At 50.7% G+C, this 24,356-nt stretch overlaps 1 protein-coding gene across 1 annotated transcript in view; it reads left to right on the top strand.

Annotated features, from left to right (window-relative positions):
* The window catches only part of LMO1 (LIM domain only 1), a gene marked incomplete at both ends in the record, with an annotated part of 35,113 nt that overhangs the window by 9,153 nt on the left and 1,604 nt on the right, over positions 1-24,356 (top strand). Inside the window, 2 exons of the mRNA XM_080697392.1 lie at positions 21,787-22,000; positions 24,023-24,148. Of these exons, the coding sequence (XP_080553518.1) occupies positions 21,787-22,000; positions 24,023-24,148 (340 nt within the window). The remainder of the gene's footprint in view (positions 1-21,786; positions 22,001-24,022; positions 24,149-24,356) is intronic.

Below are 24,356 nucleotides of genomic sequence, written 5' to 3'. Positions count from 1 at the left end.
TAGCAAAATATTACAGTCTGACGCTTTCTGCTTAATAATTTAAGGGAGGCATTCTGTCGGCCCTCACTGGGTGCTGATAACTTATGACTCAAAGAACGCAGGCCTTAAACTCCTGACATTTTAATATTGTGTGGCGGGAGCCGCCGCCCCTCTGCTCTGAATCTCAGTGGAGAGAAATCCATGAGGTACCCCAGAAGGGAGTTTTAATAATTCAACTTTGCTGGTTGGCACCATGACTTGATAGAGAGGGGGAGGGAGACCTGCTCTTCCCAGACAAATGGGAGCAGTGCCGGCCTGGGCTGTTCTGGCCCACAGCTGGAGCCCTGCTTCATCCTACCATCCCTGTGTCCTGGATCTAGTCTTTGTTTTATTTATGTATTTATTTATTTCCCCATTCATTTATATATTTATTTTTGGTACTAGGGGTTGAATCCAGGAGCATTCTACCTCTGAGCTATACTCTCAGTCCTTTTTAATTTTGAGATAGTGTCTAAGTTGCTGAGGCTGGCCTCAAATCTGTCTCAGCCTCTCAAGTACAGGGATTATAGGTGTGCATCACCGCCGCCACCAACGTCCAGCTCTCCTGGTTCTTTAAGAAGCACCATCCCTTAAGCCAGGCGTGGTGGCACACGCTTATAATCCCAGCATTCAGGAGGCTGAGACAGGAGGATCGCAGTACACGGGCAGCCTCAGCTACTTAGTGAGGCCCTTTGCAACTCAGTGGGACCCTGTTTCAAAATAAAGAATAAAAAATGGGGCTAGGAGTGTAGCTCAGAGATAGAATGCCCCTGGGTTCCAACCCCAGTACTGCAAAAAAAAAAAAAAAAAAAAAAAAAAGCCCCATCCCTGAGGACATATTGTCTTGGAACAGTTGGGTGTGGCTGCCTGTGGTGCTACACGAATGTGTAAAACAAGTGGAGCTAGAATGGGCTTTTATTCAGACTGGGTTCAAATCTTCCCTCTGGGACTCCAGATAATAGAGGAGAAACCTCAGTAGAGCCAGGGAGGTGGTTTAAGGGAAGGATGGGGGAAGACGGAGGTTCACTGAAGGGATTACTACCATTGTCTCTGTGTACATATGTGAAAATACCAATGTCAATCTCAGTACTCTGTATGGGGAAGGGGAGATGGGGAGGCAGTGGGGGGTGCCAAGTGCTGTGTGTATATATGTCACTGTCAACATGATTTATATTACGATGTGAGACTATAATGCTCCAATAAAAACATATAAAAAACAAAACAAAATACATAACAAATCTTTCCTCTGCGACTTAGGAATTCTGGTGAGTAAATTGTAATCATAATTCTAACTAGTAAAATGGGTATGATCATAGTCTCCCTTTAGGTCTGTCGAGATTTTAACAGGCAAAGCTCCGATGGTCTCTTGGATGGTTGACACAATTTCCCTAAGTTCCTAGGGTTTTAGCGAGAGTCGATGAGAAAGTGGAAACAGATGTGCTTTGGAAAGCCCACCCTGCTCTGGAGCTGGGGGTGGCTCTTTGGAAAGGACTCAGGACCATAGACTCCCAGAGGAAACAAATTGTTTCCACCTACTTCCCTAATCCACCCAGCTGAAAACAGGAGCCTGAGGGAGGCAGGCTGGAAACCCAGGTTCTATCCCCAAGGCCCCTCCACAAGACAGTTCACAGGGCAGAGATGTGTCTGCAGCCCCTCTCCCTCAATGCCTGAGAAGTCCTTCCTGTCTTGAGAGTGCAGGCCAGTGTGGCAGGGTATTAATTATTGCTGCATAACAAATTGCTTCAAAATTTAGCAGCCGAACACAGCACACATTTAGTCTCTCATTTCTGCAGGACAGGAAGCCAGGGGCAGCTCAACTGGGCCCTCACAGTTTCTTGCAGACTGTAATCAAGGTGTCGGGCAGGGGCTGCAGTCTTGTCCCAAGATTTGTGGAGAAGGAGCTGTTTTCAAACTCACTCATTTGGCTGCTGTCAGGGCTCAGTTCCTCCTGAGTTGTTGGACTGAGGACCGCAATTCCCCACTGGCTGCTGACGGCTGGCTGCTCTGGGTTCTATGCCGTCTGTGGGCCTCTCCAACATGGCAGCCTGCTTCCTTAAAGCCATCAAGAGAGAGTGGCTGCTCAGGAGAAGGAAGTTACAGTCTTATAACCTAATCACAGATGTGACATTCGATCACTTTTGCTGTGTTTTCTTCCTTGGGAGCCAGTCACTAGGTCCAGCCCACACTGGAGGAAGCGGCAGATTATATAAGGACATAAATAACAGACACGGGGTTCTTGGAGACTGTCTTAGCAGTTGGCTTGCCATGAGAAGTCAGCTTCTGGAATTCTTGGGCCTCAGGTGTCCAACAGGTTAGGTGTCCCCAAAGAGCAGAAGTCACAAGCTCTATCTGCATTCCCAAGAGGGTCACCCCTCCAAGGAAGGCCACTGATGTCTCAGAGTCTTTCATTTAATCTTCATAGTACCTTAGGAGGCGGGGAGGACAAATACTAGCCCTGTTTTGTGGAGGAGTAGGCTGTGCTCAAAGAGGGAAAGACACCTGCCTGCGATACCCCAGCAAGTTGGCACATGGCAGAGTTCAGAGAAACAAGTTCCCTGCCTGCTGTGGTAAGGAAGCTTCTCACCCATGGCCCCAGTAGTGAGAAGGAATGGTACTGATCATGTGTGGGTATGCATGCATGCACGCACGCACACACACACACACACACACACACACACACACACACACACACCTATATACATACATATATACACTCTCTCGGGCTAGAGCTGGCGATTGCTGAATTCCTTCTTTCACAATTTTTTACTCTGCTTTTTCATTGCTGTGACCAATTTACTTGATAAGAACAATGCAGAGTAGGAAAGGTTCGTGTGACCGCAGGACATCAGTGGTTCAGTCCACAGTCGGACAATTCCAAAGCAAAACCCTCACATCACCAGATCAGGGCAGAGGGAAGCTCATCTCATGGCAGCCAGAAACAGAGAGAGAGAGGTCACTGCAGAGCCCAAGGTTACACCCCAGTGACCCTCTTCTTCAGCCATGCCTGACCTTGAGCCTGACCTCTGAACCTTGCTGTGCTGCCAGCACATGGAGTTTCCGAGAGAAATTCCATCTCCAACCATAATAGGAGATAAATGTGCCAAAGCCAAGAGGGGCCTGCAGAGCCAGGTGTCTATACTAGGGGTTGAACCCATTCTACCTCTGAGATACCCTCCCTGCCCTTTTCATTTTTTATTTTGAAACAGGATCTTACTAAGTTACTGAAGGTCTCACTAAGTTGCTGAGGCTGGCCTCGATCATGTGACCCTCCCGTCTTAACCTCCCAAGTCTTGGAATTACAGGCATACACCCCCATGCTTGGCTCTAGCAGCTTCTGGTTCCTGCTCAGTGAATATTGCTGAGCTATTGGATTTAAGAAAGTCCGGGGCCCAACAGGCTGTATCCAGCTCAGCACCTCACCTCTTTGTCTGTCAGTTGGAGGCCTTCTCTTGCAGGCAGCTGCACTCCCCCAGCCAAAAGCCTTTTCCATTTGTAGGGCCTCTTGGCAGGGGCCAGGGCCCTGGGGAGCAGTGGGCAGTGGGCAGGGCTCCCTGGGGCATCGGGTTCCAACCTGGCACTCTACCCAAGTGCAGGGTGCGATGTTTGCACCTGCCTTTTCCCCCAAGGATGTTTTTATACTACTCTTTGATCCTCAGCCGGCATTATCAGATCAGTGCAAAAATGTGCCTTATACATGAGAATAGTATCTCATTAGTATTATCAAGAAGGCAAAACAAAAAAAGGATCCAGGAAAAAATTAAAATTGGTTGAAATAATTAACTCAAAGTAAAACTGGCAACAGCAAAGACTGCACCTGGTAAAATATGTTATTGACTGAAAATTGACAGAAGAATCAAAGCTTCCTGACAAAATTTAGATCTGCAGAAGTTGGCTCCAGAAACATTTCCTGGTAGAAGTGATTGCTACAAAAGCAATCTCGACAGTAGCAAAAGCCTAATTTGTAAGATTTGCTATGAGCCAAAAACTGATCATGAATCAGAGTCACTTAAAAATTTAAAAATAATTGATCTCAATGAAAATAATCCCAATAAATTAAAAACGGTTGAAAGAAGAAATGGTTCAACACCACTGCATAGAAAAACTGATTAAAGAATTAAGTTGACTTAGTGAAGCTTATTAAGAACTATTTCCTTGATAAAAAAATTATCAGTGTTTGTATAATAATCATCAAAATACAGTATAAGGAATAGCCTACTACAACAATAGATGATTAACAAATACTTGTTGAGTGATCTGGGCACAGTGGTGCACACCTGTAACCCCAGTCCTTGGGAGGCTGAGACAGGCACAGGTTCGAGGCCAGCATAGGGTAACTTAGCGAAACCCTGTTTTAGAATTAAAAATAATAAGAGAAGGATGGGGACACAGCTCAGTGGTTGCGTGCCCCTGAGTATAATCTCCAGTACCACACACACAGAACTTTTGCTGAATGATGAACAGTGAATATGAGTGAATATGAGATGAAGGAATTCAAAGGGGAACAGAGCATCGTAACGAGGCCTTTGTCCCAGGAAGAGAGGACGAGGAGCCCTGGTTGGTGGCTGGAGCGTGTTCTTGCATCTGCAGTGGTGGTCAGGGTCTTCAGGGCCACACCGTGCAAGCTGTGTAGCCATGGTGAGGAGTTGAGATTTTGTGCTAAGATCAATGGGACATCTTTACAGGGCTTTCGGCAAAATCAAGACCCAAATCGACATTTCGTTTTATTTATTTATTTTTTTTTGTGGTGCTGGAGAGTGAACCTGGGGACATTCTACCTCCAAGCTATACCCCTGGCCCAACTTTTTTATTTTTTATTTCGAAACAGGGTCTCACTAAGTTGCAGAGGGCCTCAATAAGTAGTTGAGGCTGGCCACAAACCCGGATCCTCCGGTCTCAGCCTTCCCAAGTACTGGGATTATAAGCATGTGCCTCCAAACCCCGCTCCAAATCAACATTTCATTAAGATAATTCAGGCTATTGTGAAGAATAAATCAGAAGGGATAAAACTAGCAGCAGAGAAACAGGTGTGATGTAGGAGGGGGCCCTTTTTCAGCTGTATAGGTGGTGACTCCCCACCTCCCGTTCAGAGCGCTCAAGGCTCCTACCTGGCTTTCTTCAGTTTTCTTCTGAACTTGCAGTCTGGGACTAATGGGGGAAGGGGTGTGGAGGGTTCTGGGTTGGTCAGAGAGGAGGCAGTTAATGTCTCCCCAAGAACACCAGCCAAGAACATGGAGAATCCTTTAAAAGAAACAGGTCCATGAGGGCATGGCTAATTTCTACAGAGGTAGCTTGCTTTGGGCTTGGGAGGTAACAAGCATAGATTTTGATTCCAGTCCTGCTCTGCTGACCCCTGACTGTGAGATCCCAGACAAGTGTTCTTTGAGCATCCAAGACTGTGTGACTGTGGACAAGCCACTCAACCCCTCTGAGCCTCACATAAATTCGAGCCCAGAGCATCCTCTCTGTTCCCTACACAGAACAACGAGAGGCTTGTGTTTTACCAGCTGGGTGGCACTGTGCCTGCCTGAGGATTGTTGGTGAGAACACAGTAGCAGCAGGAAGTCAGAGCTACCTGCAGCCCTGCTGGTGCTGCTCTTACCCCTGAGCGGTCTTCTCAGTCCTGGGCTCCCTGGAACTTTGGGAGTAACATTTGGAGAAGTTGGGGGGATAGTTTTCCTAAAGGGCAGCTGTCTGAAACAGCACTCCATGGCAAATCTCTGGGGACTCCTGGAACCAGCCTCACAGCTAGATAAGGGGTGTGTGTCTATTTGCCTCAAGGCCCAGCTATTTCTCGCGTGACCAGAGCTGTCCTGTTCCCTCTGTAGGGCTCTATCCACATGCAAGAGACTTGCAGACTGGCCTGTCTCTGCAGAGATGACCCCTGAATGGTTCCACACTTTGGTCAGTCCCAGACACAGGGGCAGGTGGCCTGCCCTGCCACAGCGTACTCCCGGCTCCCCCTGCTGGTCTGGATCCCTCGTCCTTTTATAGTCACTCTCTTAGACTACCCACAAAAGGGTACTGTCCCTAGCTGGGCACAGTGCTCTCTTCCTCTAAAGGCGTCCTTGTTCCCTTCCTTTCTGGCCCGGTGCCTAGATCTGAGCCTGCACACCATCCTGCCCCTGGCTCAGGGGCCCGGGAGGAGGACAGCAGTCTTCCTCCAGCCTCCGCTGTGACCCAGTTCATCATGCACGTGCCCCTGTGTGCCCCATGTACGATTGGCTCAAGGTCCTGAAAGAGAAAGCCCTCCCCCGGCGTGCCCGCTTTATGGATGCTCCATAGTCCTCAAAGGATGCAGACCTGTCAACAAATTTAAAGCACTGGATCCAGTAGGGTTTGAGTTTCCTGGGGAGCAGAGCTAGAAATAGGTGGAGTTCCATCGGCATGGGGAGGGAGGCTGGAGAAAGGAAAGGGGGAGTCCCTTCTCCACTATGCTGTGCTCCCTGCAGCTAACAGGAGATGGGCTGACCAGGGCTTGGCCTCCCTATGAGGCTAGGACTCAATTTTTTTTTTCAATGAACTGGTTTCTCCTATTCTCAGAGGAATATTTATTTAGTTTATCATTGTTTTGTTATATAACAGCTTTATTGAGATATAATTTACATACCACAAAGTAAACTTTTTAAAAATGTACAATCTAGTGGCTTTTAGTATATTTGAGTTGGATAACCATCATCATTTCTAATTTGAGAATGTTCTTATCATTTATAAAAGAAACCCTGTACCCATTAGCAGTCATTGCCCAATCCTCCTTCCCTGACAACCACCAATCTACTTTTTGTCTCTATGGACCTGCCTATTCTGGACATTTAATGCAAACAGAATCACACAATATGTGGTTTTTGTGTCTGGCATCTTTCCTAGCATGTTTTCAAGGTTCCTCCATGTTGTAACATATATCTTTTTTATGGTTAAATAGTATTCCATGGGATATATGTATGATATTTGTCCATTGATGGGCCTTTTGATTTTTTCTGTTTGTGACTAATGCTGCTCTAAACATTTGCATGCAGGTTTTTGTGTAGGCCTATTTTTTTAAATTTCTCTTGGGCGTGCACTTAAGAGTAGAATTGCTGAATCACATGAAAACTCTATGTTTAGGGATATATGTTTTTAAATTCACATGAGGAGTACAAGAGACTTTAGGAGAGAAATGATCTTGGGCTGTCTGAGCTTCCAGAAGGGAGGTTCTTGGCAGCCTGGACCTGCTGGGCGCCTGGGCTCCATGGGACGTGGCTGGTGTCTGTCCTTTCCTTTGCTAGGTTAGTCCTGATCTCTGCTCCCGTCAAGGGATTTCTAAAGCAATCACTACTCGCAAAGCATGTCAAGGATCGCAAAACTCTCTGCTTTTGTTCTTCTGTGCCTGTGAGTTGGGGATTATTGCTCCAGTTTTGCTGACAAGGAAGCCAAAGCTCAGAGGTGGAGGGACTTGACCAAGCTTAACTTGTTGGACAGTGGCAAAGCCTGAACTTGAATCCACCCACATCAGAGTCCAAGTCCCCGACTGAACCCCTGCCTCACACGACAAGGCCCAGCCCGAGGGCACAGGCTATGTGTGACCATCAGGGAGAAGTGGCTGACTCTGACACTGCTTGGAGAGAGCTCCCAGGAAGAGCTCTGACCTGGACGGCCAGCAGGAAGGGGAGCAGAAGGCGGGAGGTCCCCTGGGTGGTCCCAGCGCTTTCCAGCCTGGGATGCTAAAAACAGGAGAGATTTGCAGGGGCTTGAGCAATCTTATCTTGAAGAGAGTTTGAGGACAGCCCTGCTGGCGCCCGGATCCTCGCCCCCGCCCCGCCTGCAGACTCCTGGAAGGGGGGCTTGCATGACTGCCTCGGTTAGCCCGAGTGGTAATAAAACACTTTAAATTTATTGTGACATTTGGATTTAATTAAAAAGTACACACTTAGGGAAGTAGAACATAATGGGGAGAGAGGCAGGGTGGCTTTTCCCCTCCTTTCTTCCCCAAACTAATTAGCGTTGTATTTTAAATTGTTTATGTGCCGCTAATCATCGTAATAAATCATTTATACTGAAAAAGACACACTCGGCTGTGCCCGCCGCGCGGGTTCCGCTCGCCGGGCTCTATCGCGAACAAATTGATCTGGAAGTGAATTTATTAACCACTGGGGAAGAAATCATTAGTGCTTTCTCTAAACATTCCCCAGGTACGCTTTATTGCCGCAGTTTATGCTGTAACTAAAAGAAGCATTACCCAGGCCCGTGTTGTAATTTCCTTGCAAAGCCAGCAGCCCACTCCCAAGACAGGGGGTGGGAGGGGCTGGGGAGTCCCAGCCCCCCTCACATACATAGTCCTGGAACCCCAGCCTCCTTTCCCACTGTTCCTCAGTCCAGGAAGGGCTCTCTGCAGGGCTGGGCCTGACACCCATTCTGTTGTATCTCATCTGCAGAATGGATTAGTCACTTGGTTTATAGTTCAGACTTCAAGGTGGAAGACGGCCTGGGGTTTGGAGAACTGGGGACCTGGGGCTAAGGGGCCACTGGGGTCAGAGAAACTTGTTAGATAATAGTTTTCTCACACAGAGGCCGGGAAGGCATGAACTGTGGGCTGACCACAGGCTGGGAGGAACAAATATGGATTCTCAGGGACCCAGGCAGCAGCAGAGGTCCAGGACTGGGGCTGCCTGGAGCCCCTGCCATCGGCCAGGCCTTCCTCCCAGGGCTCTTCTCCAAGGGTTGGCTGGAGCAGTGTGTTCTGCGCAGGTTCCCGTGAGGCCCGTGCCCTGTGCATCCCTTTGACTTCACAGACCAGTGCCTAGACCAGTACTCAGTAGCCCGGATGTGGCCTGACAGATGACACTGTGATGGTCAGCTCCCTGGCTGCAGATGCCACAACCATAGCCTGTGGCTGCACCAGCAGCCAGGCTGCCCTGTGGAGTCCCACGCAGGGCTGTGGCCCCTCTTTGTTTCCAAGGGCTGCACTCCAGAATGCTCACAATGGGCTTTCTCTCACCAGCTTTCTGAAAGGGATTCACTGTGCACAAGGATCTTCTCTCTGGAAGCCCATGGCTGATCTAGAATACAAATCCCTAACCATCCAACTCCCAAACCCATATTTGAATGGCTTCCCCACTGGTGCCTGAGGAGCCTCCTCGGCCAGGTTGGGGCCCACGTGGGCCTTGTCTTCAGCTCCTCTCTCCAGGTTTACAAAGGAGAGATGTCACAGCTCCCAAGCCTCAGCAGGAAGCCCCAGGGCTGTGCTCCTCTATAGGAGCCCGGGGCTGCTGTCCCTGCTGCTCTGGGGACAGGGCAGTCTCCCAGCACTCCGTCCCCCTGGTCTCTCTCTTCTGGCTCAGCCCAGTGGCTAGCAGATGGGTTGTGGCTGCTTTGAGAAGGAAGCAGGACCCAGCGGCTGGCTAGGCCAAGCCTGCCTGAAGGGTCCCCTCTTTGCGCCTAGAGAACACATTTAAAAGTTTGAATTCGAAATTGATTTTGAAGGGCCCTAATCTCCTATCCCCTGGCGCTCACCGTGTGCCTGCAGCTTCCGCCAGACTCTCGTTTCTGGTTCAGCGCATTGGTGCTCACATCCCTGACGCTGTGAAATTGAGACTCGGCTGAGAATCTGCCTCCTCCTCTTCCTCCTCCTCCTCCTTCTCCCTGGTGGAGATTGTAGGCCCTTTGGGAGGCCCCATTTTATTAGATGGGTGATGCGGGCTTTCTAGGTGCCCAGGGAGCAGCTGAGTTGCTGTCTGGAGAACACAGCTTCCAGACTCTCTCCCTCTGGTCCCCACAGCTGTGCAGCTCCAGGCAGCATCCTGCTAAGGGACCTGGGGACTGGCTCTAGCAGCCCAGGATGGTGGGGGTGGGGGGTCTCCAAACAGAGAAAGGTTTGGGCCTGGGGGTTTTCAGTAGCAAACTCCAGGGGTTGTTTCCTCCCACGAGTTCCCAGAGGCTCAGAGGAGGCTGAGAGGGAAGAGTGATTATCATTTTAAGCCCAAAGAACTTTCAGGTAAAAGTCCAGGAGGCTAGTCAGTGCCATGCAGAAGAGCCCGGGCCAGGGCTGCAGAGGGAAAGACGGAGCTGTGGGCCTTACACAGAGGCCTGGGCTCTGCAGCTCTGCCCACCATTCTCCAAAGGGTGCACAGAGTATTTATGTGCACGGGAGGCACAGAGAGGACATCTCCTTCCATGTGGGTCTGCAGGGGCAGGATTTTGCTGCTCCTTTCTGGAAGGGATAAAAGGCTTACATTTGTACGAGTGCTGCCATTTTGCAGCGGGAGCCCTGGGATCCACCTCTCTTAAGTCTCGATCGTGGCAGAACCTGGGCCCCGGGACACTCAGGTCTGCATTTTTTCTCCCACCATTTAGTCACAGGTACCTTGGGATGTGTGGCACAGAGGCAGCAACAAGCTGGGTAAGGCCTCTATCTCTGAGGAAGCCGGCTGTCTGAGTCGGTACAGCCTGGCCAGCAGACTCTTGTCAGTGATATCTGGATGGATTCCACTTTGTCTCTTCATTCATTAATTGAAATGATATTTAGAAAATGGCTGCCATCGGGCTCAACGCTGAGGATGCAATGATTGACAAGACAGGGTCCCAAGAATAGGCCTTCAGGAGGCTTCTGTTTTTAGGAGAGAAACCACTCATTTTTCTGGTAACTAAAGGAAGCAAAATAATCATGATTTAAAAACTCGGAAAGAGCCAGTCATGGTGGCACAAGCCTGTAATCCCGGTACTATGGAGGCTGAGACAAGAAGATTGCAGGTTTGAGGACAGCCTCAGCAAGTAGTGAGACTCTCATCAACCTGGTGAGACTCTGTTTCAAAATAAAAATAAAATAGGATTGGGGGTATAGCTCAGAGGTAGAATCCCTCTGGGATCAATCTTCAGTAACACACACACACACACACACACACACACACACACACACACATACACACACACACACAGCAACTCAGAAGCTGGGCACAGTGATGTACCCCTGTAATCTTAGGACTTGGGAGGCTGAGACAGGAGGATCACAAGTTCAAAGCCGGAGAGGTCCTGTTTCAAAATAAAAAAATCAAAAAGGGATGGGGGTGTAACTCAAAGACAGAATACCCCCTAGATTCAATTCCCAGTAACACAGCAATGATAACAGTAATAATAATAATAATAATAATAATAATAATAATAATAATATTTAAAACTCAGAAGGCAATGACTAGGGCAGGGGCAGTCATTTACAGAAATAAAGAGGAAGAAAAGACCTCTCAGAGATGACATTTAAGCCATAGCTCAAGGATGAGGTGATACCAATCACTGAAGAGGCAGGGAAGGGGTCTGCATGTGCCAGGACTCTAAGGCATGGAGGGGATCTGGGGAGTGACTGGACCTCAGTGTGGGAGAGGGAGACAGGGTGACTGCAGGACAGTATCAAGGCTATGCTGATAGTGTGGGGAAAGATGGTGGCAGCTCTGGAAATGGAAAGAAGCAGGTGGATGGGGAGCAGAAGGTGGCGGGGTGAGGATGATGTGAGTTTCTGCAGGTGCGTCTGGGTGAATGATGGCGTGGGCACTGAGAAGGGAGGCCAGAGGTAAGGGCACAGGGGCCAGGTTTGGAGGAGGAGATCAAGAGTCCTATTGTTAAATCTGTGGCTTTTGAGATAGATCCAAGACTGTAGACATGCCCAAAGAATTAGAAGAGGATGCCTGCTCTCATCCCAGAGAGGGAGAACATGCTGCAGGTAGCTATGCAATTAACTTCAGCCTCATTCTAAGTGATGAACTCCAGTGAGCACACGCAGCTTCCGATGAGTCTACATTCCTCACTAAAGAACCGCAGAAAACTGCATGAGGTGGGAGATCAGACCCCACGTGGACCTGCTGCAGAACCTCACGTGTCTTCCCGGCCTCCCTGCAAGGTCTCACCTGAGTCCCGGCTGCAGCCTGGACGTGTGTGCCTTCTCAAATCCATATGTTGAAGCCCAGTCTCCAGAGTGGTGGTATGAGGAGGTGGGGCCCTTGGGGTGATTAGGTCATGAGAGCGGAGCCTTAGGAATAGGATTAGTGTCCTTACAAATGGAACTCCAGAGAATGTCTGCCATGGGAGGTCATAGCGAGAAGACACCTGTCTGTGAACCGGGAAGCAGGTCCTCAACAGATACTGAAGCTGCCGGTGCCACGACCTTGGGTTTCCCAGCCTCTATACTGTGAGATAGGTGTCTCTGTTGCTTATAGCACCCAGTGTATAGTATTCCATACCAGTAGCCTGCATGGACTAAGACAGTCCCGTAATAGGACATTGCATCAGTCTGAGCTATGTTGGGCTCAACTCCCTCTACAACAGAGGACAGTAAAGCATGTGCAGGAATATGTCAGCCCCTTCACCTCTGGATGCTCCAGGGTCATGGCAAGTACAGGCTTTAGCTGCAACATCCTTAAGGACAGGTTTGCCACCACCAAAACACGCTGCCCAGGTGCCTCCTACTTCGCTCTCTTTCGTGGGCCCCTCTGGGGGCTCCAGCCTGTTCAGCCTGAGTGAGTGCTCAAGGGTTGGCAGTTCCCCAGGCCCTGATAGGTCCCTACAAGGGGCATTTCACAACCTTCTTTTGGCAGATTGGGTCCAGATGTGAATTCGCTTCCCTGTTTCTTAGAGAAAGGTGGTAGATAGGATGAGGCCTCTGGCTGTGGGATAGAGCAGGAAGGGCGGGGGTGCTTCCCGGCCAGCAGCAGGTTCTGGGGCCCTGCTTGGACTCCCCAGGCTTGCCCGTGGGCTGGTTATGTGCTTCCTCTGACCTCAGGGTTGTGATGAGCGTGAGTTAGCAAGTGCAAAGCTCCTGGCGTGTAGGGGCACTGGTGAAGGGTGATGTGACTTACTATCGTCCAAGGTGTCTGCACTGCAGCCTTAGGGAGGGTGCGAAAGGGGCCCGGAGGGGGGCCTGGCACAGGGTAAGACATTTAAAGGAATTCCAGCAACCCTCATCGTCTTTAATGTTCCAGGTTCTTTCTGGTCTCTACAGTTTACTACAGGAGGACTGCTTGGTTGTGTCCCCAGCATCTACAGCCACTGTCCTCACATCCCCTCAGGACCCCCCCCCCTCCAGCTGCAGTGTAGACATCTTGGCTCTAGTGCTTAGCAGAAATCTACCTGCTCTCTTCCCAGCCTCGTTCCCTCTGAGTTCTGGCCCATGTCTCTCTGCTGGTCCTACCCAGAAGCCCCATCAGTATCCCATGGCAGCCACAGCCTTTGAGGGACCGACAGGTGAGCAGAAGCAGCCCATTCTCCCTCCTTACCCCCACTCCAGAGCATGGAGACAGTGACCTGCATGGACAGAATTCCTTCTGGTCATAGCCCAGACTACTCTAAGTATGCCTCGTCTCTCCCCAGCATCCTCTGCTGCACAGAAAAACTCAGATACTCTCCCCCTTCTTCATCCAGGCTGTGTGGGGAGGAAGTGGGGCAGCGTGGATGAGAACTGGAACTCTGGAGTGTGAGGGCCAGGATTCCATCATTACTCTGCAGCCTCTGAGCTGCGTGACTTTGGATAGGGCCTTGGCCTTCCTCGGCCTCTGTTTTCTCATCTGTGAAATGGAGGGATCATTTGGTGAGCCCAACAGCTGACACAGGGACTGCCGGGTAAATGGTGGGTTTCGTGAAGAGGCATTCAAGTTCTGGCTGAGGTGGTTTACATCTTTGTTTTTTAATAATTGAAAAACAACGTGAAAAAATGCACGAGTCACAAATGTTTTGTTTAATTTGTGCGCCAATTTAGAAATTCAGATGTATAGCCAGGCATCGTGGCGCACTTTTGTAATCCCCGCGCTTGGGAGGCGGATACAGGAGGATGGCGCTGGTTTGAAGCCAGCCTTGCTGGTTTAAGAGACCCTGTTTCCAAATTTAAAATATATACATATACATATATACATATACGCATATATGCATATACACATATACACATATACACATATACACATATATACATATATATGTCTGGGAGTGTAGCCCGGAGGTAGAAGGCTTTCTAGGAACCCCAGTACCACACACACACAAAAAAAAAAAGAAAAGAAAAAGAAAAAAAAAGAAAGAAATTCAGATGTATATACCCATTTAGGAATTCAGATCAAGATATCGGACATTTTCAATTCTTCCTGCCTCCTCTCAGTTGATAATGCATCCCCCACTTCCTCCAAGTAAGCATTATTCTGACATCAGATCAGTCTTGCCTGTTTGGAAACTACGTGTAAGTGGAATTATATAGTATATCCCCTTTGTGTCTGGCTTCTTCCATTCAACACTAGGCTAATTCACCCAGGTAGTGCGTATTAATAATTCATTCCTTTTCATTGCTGCATACCATTCCATTGCGTGAATATCCCATAATATATCATCAGTTTGGCCATGAATGGACATTTGTATTGTTTTCAGCATGGAGCTATTGTGAAGAAAACCTCTAGGACGCTCTTACACATCCCTTTGCTCTCCTTCCTGCCGGGCATACACATTGCAATAGAACTATTGGGTTGCAAGACATATACAAGTTTTCTTAGCTGATCGTTTTGGGCTATTGTGTCAAGCCCCATTATCAGTATTTCACGCCCATCATGCAAATTAATCCTGAAAAGAATCCTTTAAAGTGGGCTGTCCTCATCTGTAGGTGGGTAAGCTGAGGCAAAGCTGGGAAGTGACAGGTCCAGAATTCAAGCTGAGGCCTCATGTCTGCGGAGCCTTCTGTCCTCGGGTGTATACTGCCTGCCTCTTCTCCCCTTTGACGGGCAGCACCAGAGCCCAAAGTGCCAGCAGCACCCCATGAGCTAAGCCCAGCCTCCCAGCCTTCCTCTCCCTGCCCTATTGAGGAGCTGGAGCCAAGCGAACCCCCTTCCTCCTCTCTCACCCGGTAAACACCCGCCTGTGAATAGGTGTGCGGAGGGGGCAGTAATGAGTGTGTGCTAGGTGGCTGTGGCCACGCGTCTCAACAGTTGTTCTTGTTGGCTTTTGATTCCAAATGAGTAGGAAATGCTATTAGTTCAGGCCTCGCCTGGCGCGTGGCAAGACCCTGGGATAGGAGTGCAGTGAGACGAGAAATTGTGGAGATAAAACTGGTGTGAAATGGAGGCCTTCTCACAAGGCTGGATGTGTCTGTGTGAAATGAAGTTACTTCTGAGAAAGCGAGATTTAAAGAGATTCTGCAGAATTAGATTACACTTTCAAATTTCCTTATTAAAGGGGATTGATGCCTAGGAGGGGCCGCGGGCAGCCTCTGTTGGGATCGTCCTCTCTCCTTCCAGGCCTGGGTGTGGAAACACACCTTGAGTGGCAGAGACCCAGACCTCTGAAGTCTGCTGACCCCCGCCCCTAGCAGCTCAGGAGGTGAGAGGACCGAGGGACTGAATTCTGAACAATTTCTGATGCTCTAAGTAGATGCACGTGGGTGACCCAGGGGGCCCAGGGTCTGCCATTTCCTTTCATTTCCAGGCCTCTTACTTGTGGGTTTTGTTCAAATTGGAGCTTGATTTTGAGCTGTGATCCACTTTTTAGAACTCAAGGCCTTTGAAAGACAGCAGATGTGCCTGTGGCAGCTCATGCAAACACGCGCACCTGTGCCTGGGGTGTTACTTACATGCACACACCAAATGCACGTACACACCCAGGCACGTGCATGCTTGGAGGCACAGGTGTGTGCATGAAGTTTACCAAGCACCTAGTGCATGCCAGTACTGATCTGAGCACTGGAATAAAACTGTTGTGGGGAGAATAAAAAAGACACAGTCCTCTTGGTGTGGCCTTTGTATGCCTGTGTGATCACTCGTACATGGGTAAGTCGTGTGCTTTGTGGGTGTGTCCTGTGGCGTTATGACCCACAAATACATACCATCCATTGTCTCCTAATCTCTGTAAAATCTCCCTGCTTGGGTGTCCTAGCACCTTGGCATATACAGCCTTGCTGCATTGCAGCAAACAAGTCAAGTGCTTGGACCCAAGGAGACAGGCCGGCCATGTTCAAATCCCAGCTCTGTCTCCTACTAACTGTGATAAGATTGAGAGCTCTCTTGCGCCTCAGTTTTTCCATTGCTAGAACTGGAATAATGATGGTGCCTATTTCATAAGCAATGGTGAGTGAAGCCCTTAGAAGCTGAGCCCTAGTGGGCACTCAGTCAGCATTATCTCCCTGTAGATTGCCTAGCCCAGGTTCCCTGACTGCCCCAGTGGGGAGGGATGCTCATAGTAAGCATGGGAACCCCCAGAACTGCACCGGGTTGTCATGTTGTGCTCTGCAGACTCTGGGCAGAGCCTGCAGTGGAGTCTCCTCGGGGGCCAGGGAAGGCCTGGACCCTGTTATAAATCCATGATTGAAGTACACCAATCTGCCTGTGTCCCCAGGTTCTTCCCAGGCCAAAAGCAGGACCTGCTCCTGAGCCACCACAGACACTTCATCCCAGTTGACTGGCCACTAGAGCAGCCTGTGGGGCAGATGGGCCACTGACCACTAGCCTGGCCTCTGGGTGACACTAGATTCTAACCCGTGCCCATGTGACTTAGCCGCAGTAGCACATTCAGATCAGTTTGTTGTCTGCAAAATAAGTGTCCCTTGCTATTTTAGAGACCTGACATGGAACGGTGACTAAGGTCATCCTTTCTCATGTGCTAACTGGGGTGATACTAAGCAAAGCTAACTTAATTACCAGGCTTGGTACGTCTTAAGGATGTCACATATACTAACTCCTTTATAGCTCATGGTAGCTCTGAATTGTTTCCCTACCCACTTCACAAAAAAAAAAGAAAGAAAGAAAATTGAGGTATAGGGTTACTTAAGGTCATACAGGCCAAGAGTCAAGACCACATTACGGAATATTCCATATAACAACTGACTTGTACACTTTGAAAATGCCATTGTCTTCAAACACAAAGACAGACTTAGGAATTCTTCCAGGTGTAAGTAGACAACAGAAGAGGATGCATGACCCAGGACTGTACATAAAAAATACTGTTGGGCTAGGTGTGGCAGTACACACCTGTAATCCCAGTACTTGGGAGGCTAAGACAGGATTGTACAGTCACAGCTAGCCTAAACAACTTAGGCCCTCAACAAATTAGTGAGACCCTATTTGAAAATGAAAAACAAAACAGGGCTTGAGGTGTAGTTTAGAGGTAGAATTTCCCTACGTTCAATCCCCAGTACCACACACACAAACAAAGCTATTAGTAATCAATAATTATTATTGATCCTCTGGCCTCAGCTACTCAGGAGGCTGAGGCCAGAGGATCCCAAATTCAAGGCCAGCCTGGCAACTTAGCAATACCCTATGTAAAAAAAAAAAAAAAGTAAAAAGGGTTAGGGATATAGCTTCCTAGTGCTGCAAAAGAGAGGGGGTTGGGAGAGAGAATTAGTAAAATTTGAATGAGATCGGTAGATAAGAATATTACTTCAATGATAATTTCCTGGGTTTGATCATTGTACTGTGGTTCTGTAAGAGAACAACCTTGCTTTTAGCAAAAATTTACACAGCAAAAGTATTTAGGGGTACAGAGACCTCATCTGAAACCAACTCTCAGATGATCCAGGAAAAAGAAATATATAGGTAGGCGGAAAGAAAGAATAAGATAAAGCAAGTGTGATAAAAGGTTCTTATTTAGGGAATCTGGGTGAAGGGTACACTTTGTACTATTCTTGTAACTTTCCTGGAAGTTTAAAATTATGTCAAGGTAAAAAGCAGGGACAAAAAATAAAAAAATAAAAAAATCTGAGCCGGCTAGACATGGTGTCACGCACACCTTTAATCCCAGTACTTGGGAGGCTGAGACAGGAGGAGGTTCAAAGCCAGGCTCAGTCAGCCTTAATGAGACCATTTCAAACTTTAAATAAAGATGAAAAAGGCTGGGGTAGAGCCCAGAGGGAGAATACTCCTGACTTCAATTAAAAAACCCAAGCAGGAGTGCAGAATGGCATAGGGGTCATATTCATTTCCCCTCACCTGTGCTGTGGCCTCAGGTTTGCAGCTCCTCTTTGCCCCTCTGCAGTCTACCTGGAAAGAGACTATGGCCCCCATTTCACAGATGCTATAGCTCAGGGCCCACGCTGACTCTGACCTGCAGGGAGGAAGGGCATGTAGGGCAGAGGCGTCTCTCCTGGAGCGGTGGCAGTGCAGGCCCTGGGACAGCAGCAAACAAATCCATGGTAGGATGGAAAAGAGTATTCCAGGATTTGGCCAGGAGCGGCCCAGCAGCTCCACACAGGACACACTGCCTATGGGGGGGTCCCCAGAGGCCTGGTGGAGTCACTGGTGCTGGCCACAACAGTCTCCAGCGGGGAGCCACAAAGCATGGCCTGCAGTGACCTGTAGCCGGGCGAGGTGGACCCTGGGGCCGAGCTGGCCTTGGAGGAGCTCCCTGGCCAGCAGTGGGGATGCCCACAGCCACTCAGACCACTGTCCAAGCAGAAGGCACGGCTGGGCCTGGAACCTGTGTGCCTGGCCATTTGGAAGAGTCCACGTGCTGGACCTTCAGGGCAGCCTGGGCTGTGCCAGGTGGGTAAGAGCTATGGAGGCCTTGGGTCTGGCCTGGCAGGAGACTCTGGAGGTCCGTGGGAGTGCAAAGAGGTTTCTCCCCGGGCTGGAATGAGAGTGTGGGCAGGCAGAATGACCTCTGGCAGTCTCTCCCCTTCACCGGCTGGCTTTGCCCCAGATTACAGAGCTCAGGGTAAGTGTCTGGCTGCTGATGAGTCAGACCGGAACACTTCTCCCGGCAGCCCGGCTGCCAACCGCTTGGGACAGGTAGGGGTTGGAGTTTGGCCTGCCTCCCCTCAAGTATTGTTACCCCCATACCCTGAGATGTAGGGGTGACACACGGGCTGAGCAAAGTGGTTATTTTGCCAGGCCCCACGTGTGTGTTGAGGCGTATGTGTCAGCACAAACATCATCCATTGTAAAATATTGGTGTTTTCATGGGTGAGTAGTAATTACTGGGTAATGCTTTAAAACCTTTCCTGAAGGAGCGCAAAGCTGTTTTTTCTCTGAAGTCAGGAGTACATTAAAAGGATTACCATGTAGATTTGATTTTTAGATAACACTAAAATGGATCCCAAATGGACTTCAGCAAGGGGATGGTATCTCCTTAATGGAAAGTGCATGGCCCGAGGCTCAGCTTCCAGAGCCAAGGGGGGAGGGAGGGGAGGGAAGCAGGGTCTGCAGGGGGCAGGCTGGCTGCTGCAGTGGGGAGGCAAGGCGGCAGGGCCAGGAGTAAGGGAGCTTCTCCCTCCACTGGGGGAGCAGCAGCCTGAGGATGCCCCCCTTGAAGCTCCTTTACCTTCCCAAGAGTGAGTTCATGAGAACAGAAGGAAGAGGCCCTGGTCCTCTTGGACCGTCAGAGCTCTTCCATCCTCCAGTAAAGAATAAGGATTGCTTCAGTTTTCCTGATGGGCAGGCAAGGGTACTAAGGCCCAAGAAGCCTTAGGCTGCAGACCTCCTGAAGCTCAGTCCAGGTCTGTGTATGAGCACACCCTGGGGCTGGCTTCTTCTGAGACCTGAGCCTTTCCATGCAGGGAAATCCTGAGGGTCCCTAGTTGTTCCGGCCTTGGCATTGCACATCTTGGTAAACATGGCACACTTTTAGATGAAATTATATGGATTTTGTAGTTCTCCAGAGCTTAGGAATCTGAGATCGGAACCCCACAGAAGGAGGGCCAGGTCTTACTGGCAGGCCCAGCCTGGGCTCAGGCAGGGAGGGGAGGCACCAGGGGCAGCTTGTAGAATTGTTCTCATTTGTGGCTTCTGTTGTTCTCACATGGTTCTCTAGGTCCCCGGCCCCACCGGTGCTGGGAGGCCACCTAGCCCTGCTGGCTCCATGGCCAGGCATGCTGAGACCAGAGCTTGGAAATTCAGCCTGCCAGATGGAAGAGATGGGACATATGCTTCTAGTGCTAGTGTCTCCTCTGACTCCCCCCTTTCATTTAGGGGTATAGCTTAGTGGGCTAGGAGTATCCCTGGAGTGTAGATGCAGATACGCACACATTTGCCAGTACATAGTCCTGGCAGGGGCTCATGACTTCAAAGAGGGACCCTGGCCTGCAGGAGCCCAGGTGAACACCACCTTGTAGGGGTTGTACCAGTGGCCCAGATCCAGATCTGAGTTAGTATTATATGCTGTGTTGGCTGGATGCTCCCTCCACAGGCCCCAGAGATAAGAGTCCCAATCTTGGAGCCCTATTCCCCCACCCTCAGTTCAGATATTTTAACCTCTCCCCTGTTTGTCTATACTTTGTCCTTCCCTGTCATCCAGGCCTTGGAAGGAGTCTTGCAGGTCCCTCAGCTCTTAGGGGACCCTCTCTGTGGGCTCCTCAGAAGCTCTGTGACCAGGTTGGGCCCTGTCAGAGAAGACACAGGCAGGCCTGAGGACAGTGTCGTCCTGAGCTCAGTCCTGTCACTCTCAGACCAATTAACCTTTAGAGCTGCATTAAGGAAATTAGGCAGCAAACTTCCCAGCTAACAGACGCCCTGGGGGAACTGGAGGAGGGAGGGAGGAGAGAGCCCGCTGATCTCCACCCACAGCAGTCTGCAGGGCCTCCTCCCTGCCCTGGCCTGTCCCTGGCCTGCTGCTCCTGGGCCTGGAGCAGGCCTGGTTCTCTCTGCAGAGAAGACTCCTGTCCTGGCCCAGACCACCCCCTTCTCAAGCTAAAGTCTGAGGAGGCAGCTGGGCTGAGAAGGCACACAGGAAAGGGCAGGGGTCCCAGGGCCAAGCTTGATTGCTGGCTTACAATAACCCCTCTGGCCATCTAGGTCTCAGATTCCCCTCCTGTAGAATGAGAGCCTTGCACTGGAAGAACTGAGGGCCCTTTTGACCTCACACCTGAGCATTCATTCGGAGGCTGAGGCCCCTGGGTGGCTAGTTCTCCTCTGGAGGGAGAGGAAGGAAGTGGCCCCTGGGCTGGGGGGTGGCAGAAATGGACTCTAGCCCTGGAGGGAGCAGCGCTCCTTTGGAGAGGATGGGCCAGTAGGACAACAGACTGCAGGCCTTGTTGGAAAGCTGAGGACATAGGTGGGGGGTGGGTTCATTGACCCCTCTATGCGGCTGCACTCTGGCCTAGGAAGGAGTCTTCATGAGGGGCAGGTTCCCAGGCAGCTCTCACAGGTGAAGTCTGGCTTCTTAGAATTGCACTCGCCCTTCTAACCAAGGCCTGACTAGCCAAGCCTCACGGCTCCATAGGGCTATCTAGGCTTGTGGACAACACCTGTGCCCATCACCTGGCACACAGCCATACCCTCACTGGCACAGTGTGCCTGTGTATGTGGATGTGTGAATGCACATGCTCACCTGCTGGGGTGTTGTCACTGCAGTGAACACACCACATCCTGCTCTATCTGGTGCTTTCTCTTATGTTGGAGAGCTGGTATAGGCTGGGAGGAGGTCAGTGGTACTTGGATTTGAGCCCAAGGGCACTCTACCACTGAGCTACATCCTAGCCCAAGTTCTCGCTAGGTTCCTGAGGCTGGCCCCCAACTTGCAGTCCTCTGGCCTCAGCCTCCCAAGCAGCTGGGATTACAGGTGTGCACTACCATACCCAGCTGGTGGCTCAGATTCTCACCTGGTAAGATGAACAAGGCTCCAGAAGTTGTGAATCTCCTCCCTCAGGCCAGGAAGGTGGAAGCTTGACTCTGGCATTCCTGAGGGGAGCCCCAAAGAGTGGACCAGCCACCTCCCTGCAGGCACTAGCACCTCCCGCTTCCTCTTGGCAGCAGAGAGAAGCAATGAACTCCCCATTCCTGGAAGAGGGGTGTGCCCTGAGGCCCAGAGCCATAGGCCAGTGCTATATCCATCTCTTGGTCTGTCCATCTACAGGAGTGCCGATGCTTTCTGTCCAGCCCAAAGGGAAGCAGAAGGGCTGTGCAGGCTGCAACCGCAAGATCAAGGACCGCTACCTGCTGAAGGCGCTGGATAAGTACTGGCACGAAGACTGTCTCAAGTGTGCCTGCTGTGACTGCCGCCTGGGCGAGGTGGGCTCCACCCTCTACACCAAGGCCAACCTCATCCTGTGCCGGCGCGACTACCTGAGGTGGGTCCCCAGGCCCAGCGTGACTGTGCCCCGCTTACACCCTAGCACCCTGTGTGCACAGCCCATGCGGCTTCAATCTTCACTGCACCCCCAGGTGCCCGAGGAGCTGCCTGGACACAGACCTGTGTATTAAACTCCTTGGAATCAGGGCCTAGCATGGTCCACACAGGGGTTGGTAGCTGTTGGATACCTGAGAGAAGCTTCCCCAGGGCACTTACCTGGCTGCTCCTGCCACACCTCCTGGACTCTGAGAGGGGACAACTCAGGGGGGCTTTGAGAAGCAGGTAGGGAATCTCAGGCTGGCCTGGGCCCTTCCTCTCTGCTGGGCTCCCTCCATCTCTCCCAGCACCTCACTTTCTCCTTTTCCAGGCATCCCACTTACCATGGGAGGCTGGCAGGTGACCATATCCTAGGACAACCTGGGACAAGGACGGCTAATGCTAGAGCTTAAAGACCTAGGTTTGAACCAGCTCTGAGCCTTTGGCTTCCAACCTTAGGGGCTCTCTCCTAGTCTGCTCTTCTGTGGAGCGATGAAGAGAATCAAGCTTCCCTGCTTTGCATTCCCCGGAGTTCTAACTCATCCACACCCACAAGCTGAATCTCAGCGCCTGGGGGCTGCATCCCCCAATTAACCCTCCCTCAGGCCACCTATAACATCAGCAAGGCTGGAAGGAGGCCACCAAGCCGGGCCTTGGCTGACTCCCAGCACCTGCATTTGGCCCTGTCGCAGGCTGCTGGAGGGTGGCCGGGGCTTGTGGGGAAGGAAGGCTCATCACATTAATGAACAGGCCATGGCAAGGGTTTATGGGGCTCCCCCTGCTGAAGTCGGGGAAAGTTGGAGAGGAGTGGGATTATCAGTAGAAGCTCCCCTATTTCCCTGAAGAGCCCAATATCTACAGCCCTGTCTGCATCTCTTAGCTTCCAACTTTTGCAGAAAAGCAATGCAATAAGGCTGGAGGGGAGGCTGAGGCCAGGAGGGAGGGTAAAGGATGCTCCTGAGGATTCAACCCTTGAGGACCTGGAAGGAGTCTCTAAACCCAGAGGTTTAGGGCATCCTCCTGAGCAGCAGAGCCTACCAGGCTCAGGAGAGGTGGCAGACCCTGAAGGTCCAGCAGGACTTGGCAAAGAAGGACCACCGTGTGTGTGAGTGTGCGTGTGTGTGTGTGTGTGTGTGTGTGTGTGTGTGTGTGTATGGGAGGGCTTTTCAGGACAAAGCACCCATGACATTCTAGGCCCCAACAGCTACTATAGGCTGAGGGTTGGTTTTTTGGTTTTTTTTCCTCACACTCTGGCAGACGCAAGGAGTGACTTTTGGGGCCAGGTAGGCCAGTGGGCCAGGTTGGGCCGTGGCCTCCCGGAGCTGCTCAGCCTGGGAAATGGCTATCCAGTGCCTGCCCCATGCAGCAACTTCTTCCTGGTGGGTGGCAGGAATGGCCTCTGTTGGCAGGCAGATGCTGCAGCCCAGCCTTTGTCTGCCTTTATCTGAGCCACCAGGCAGCTCAGGCTGATGAATAATGGAGCCAGGCTGGTCCGCAGGTGCCTGCAGAGCTTGAGCTGGACAAATCAGGGATTAGAGGGGCCTCCCCCTTGCCTTTCAGCCCCCCTGCCTCACTCAGGGCTTGCTCCCCCTGTACAGCAAAGAAGCAAGGAGCTTGCTGGCTCAGACCATTGGAACATCCCGTTAAAGATTGGCCTGCATGGAGAGGGAGCGAACTCTCTATCCTGGAGCTTTGCCACTGAGGAGGCCATTGTACCACATACCCTTGGACCTTCTGCTGGGCAGCAGTTCTGTTTGAGAAGCATCTTTGGACAGGATCCAGCAAGCCCATTATACAGAAGGATAGAATGAGGTTCAGAGAAAGGAAAAGGGGACTTGGGCAAGTGACACTATGAAGTTATAGTAGAGAAAGGAGTTAATCAGTTTGAGGCCAGCCTCATCAACTTAGCAGGGCCCTCAGCAACTTAGAGAAGCCCTGCTTCAAAATTAAAAAAAAAATAAAAGGGGCTGCCTTTCTCCTGCAGACTGTTTGGCACCACGGGAAACTGTGCCGCGTGCAGCAAGCTGATCCCAGCCTTTGAGATGGTGATGCGCGCCCGGGACAATGTGTATCACCTTGACTGCTTCGCCTGCCAGCTTTGTAACCAGAGGTGAGTGCTGGCCTTAGCCACCCCGGGGCACTCTCCAGACCCCAGGCTGAGACCTGCTGGAGGGGCCAGGAATGCTTCAGAGCTGTGCATGCAAGTGTGAGTGCTGTGTGTGCATGGGGCTCAGTGCCCATGTTGCGCTGAGCATGCAAGTACACATGTGTGTTATGTGTGTAAAGATGTGTACCCCAATAATGGGTGTGTGCATTTG

Source organism: Muscardinus avellanarius (genome assembly GCF_963383645.1).
Source record: "Muscardinus avellanarius genome assembly, chromosome: 1".
Lineage (NCBI taxonomy): Eukaryota > Metazoa > Chordata > Mammalia > Rodentia > Gliridae > Muscardinus > Muscardinus avellanarius.
This window is presented reverse-complemented; position numbering and strand designations above follow the sequence as displayed.